This window comes from Salvia splendens, chromosome 7, assembly GCF_004379255.2.
Source record: "Salvia splendens isolate huo1 chromosome 7, SspV2, whole genome shotgun sequence".
Classification (NCBI taxonomy): domain Eukaryota; kingdom Viridiplantae; phylum Streptophyta; class Magnoliopsida; order Lamiales; family Lamiaceae; genus Salvia; species Salvia splendens.
The window spans coordinates 19,083,159-19,085,452 of NC_056038.1; the positions used below are offsets into that span (position 1 = coordinate 19,083,159).

The window sequence follows — 2,294 nt, forward strand, 5'->3', positions numbered from 1 at the left end:
ATAATCATATAAAAATATATCAACAATTAGGTGGGCTAAAACGACATTACTGATCACCTAATATGAGTTTAAGCAAGAATATCATAATAATGTACAAGACAAACTAAATAATTTCAGTAAGCGCAATTTAGACATTCTATTTTAGTTAATAATCAATATAGAAATGAATAACCTTATTGATGAAACAATACTATTAATGACTATCTACATGGCATGATCAATTTCATATGACAAATTTCTCTCTCCTCAACCATCACAACAACTTTTCATTAAAAAAAATATATGAAGCTAAAGTTTTATATTGACAAAGATAGTGATAGATATCAATAAATCAATGCCCATTTACTTTTGAAAAATACAATACACAATAACGAAGCTTCATCCAACAAACCTAGTTATGTCCCAACAAATTTCCTTTTTAACGTCATATCAAATTTACATAGTCAATCAGTGTGGTTGGATTTTATTTTCATTTTTATTAATTTAGTATCCCCTATATCTCATTTTAAGTATCATATTTTTTTTTCCAGACATCTCAGATTATATGAGCCGTTTCTTTTTTTTTAACTAAATAACTTTTTTATCTATATTACTTTATACTTTCTCTTAGCCTACTTTATTCTATTCTATGTATGCTATAATTTAATCCGGTGCACAAAACTTTATAAATTCTTATGCCGAAATAGAAATGACTCACTTACCCAACACAACAAAGTAGACGGCCAAAATGTATTTTGCAACTTTTGATTTTTCAGTAACCTTGATTATAACTAGTTAAACCACAAAAGATATATAATAAGATGAAAATCAAACATTTAGGTAAATTGACTTATGCAATCAAAGCATTCTACCCCACTGCTCATAGTCATAGCTCAAACACTAAACTAAAGTGTCCAACAATATTTCTACAAAACAAAGCATGAATTATTTGTATATAAAAAAAGAAAAAACTAACAAAGACACCTAAGACGAAGATGCAACAATTTCTCCAAATGAAAACAAGTTATTTATGTATAAACCACAGCATCAAGAATTGATCTGAATCCATTAGGACACAGGAAATATAAAGGTCAAAAAAAGGTGTCATCACATTCACACATGACTTGTGCAAACTGATACTCTTTCTTCCCTGGCTTTGTGAGACCTCTTGCAATGCGCAATAGCAGCCTGAATTGGGCTCTCAACCTCCGAACTCGAGCCGATGCTCCTTTTCAAGGCCAGCACGTTCAAATTAGACGTCGAACATTTACGCTTCGACAGTTGTTTAATGGCCTCGGAGAATGATCTCCGGTGCCTCCCCCTCTGATCTTCGTTGTACTTGATCTGCCCGAACGGGGCCACATTCTTGATATGCTCGTTCTTCGCCTTGGAAACATCTGTAGCAGAGTGTTGGCTCATGCTCGTGCAGCCGGAGGATTTGGTGAAGAGGGACTTGATGTAGGAGGTCCATTTGATCTTGGACGAGGGAGACGAAGACGACTGTTTAATCATCTTTGTCTTCCTTGTCCAAGATTTTTTGTCATGATTGACAAGGATGTGCTTGTAGTCATCCGAGGTCAGCTCTCTGCTGACCTCGCATGACTCTGAGGGGGAGATGTTGCACGACTCGAAGGGAGTGGTGGCAATGGGAGTGCTGAAGGGCTCGTCGTCGTTGTGGAAAGGGGTGGTGGAGTGGAGGATCTTGTGGACCATCTCGAGGCGGGGCGGGAGGTGGAGGGGAAGGAGCTTCCCCATGTAGAAGAGCTCGTCCGCGGAGGATGTGGTGGCGTACGGGTCCCGGTCGGACGAGCTCGAGAAGCTTTGTTGGAATTCAAACTCATTGTTTGAGGATTGATTGAAGATGCTACTGTGGTTGTCCAAGGATTGGTGGTGGTGGTAGTGGTAGTAGTCGATTTCTACTTCCATGTCGATGTAGTCATCTTCTTGAGATGATGATGATGTTGTTGATGAATCCGAGTAGGAGTTGTGGAGATTTTGTAGCATTTTTGCTATTGATATTGTGATTTTTGTTTGCTTGGCTTCTTAGTTTGTCTCTAGTATATATAAGGGAAAAGAGGGGAGAGGGTAGTGTATTTTATACTATACTATAAAATACTACTCCCTCCGTCCCAATAAATATGTAACATTAGGTTTCCGGCACGGGATTTTATGCATTGTTGTTTTGTAAGTTAATGAAGAGATAATAAAGTAAGGGAGAAGAAAAAGTAGAGATAGTGTTGTTTCCATTTTAGGAAACGTTTCATTTTTATTGGGACAATTAAAAAAAGAAAAACGTTTCTTTTCTAATGGGACAG

General features: G+C 37.1%; 1 protein-coding gene across 1 annotated transcript; it reads right to left on the minus strand.

Annotated features, from left to right (window-relative positions):
- Positions 1-859: 859 nt before the first annotated feature.
- Positions 860-1,991, minus strand: LOC121741041 (probable membrane-associated kinase regulator 4). Its single transcript, XM_042133725.1, has one exon. It carries the CDS (start codon positions 1,981-1,983, stop codon positions 1,093-1,095), a length of 891 nt encoding a protein of 296 aa, XP_041989659.1. The 5' UTR covers positions 1,984-1,991; the 3' UTR covers positions 860-1,092.
- Positions 1,992-2,294: the final 303 nt, after the last annotated feature.

Coding starts and splice junctions, on each gene's coding strand:
- LOC121741041 (XM_042133725.1), bottom strand. CDS start 1,983: ATGCTACAAAATCTCCACAACTCCTACTCGGATTCATCAACAACATCA.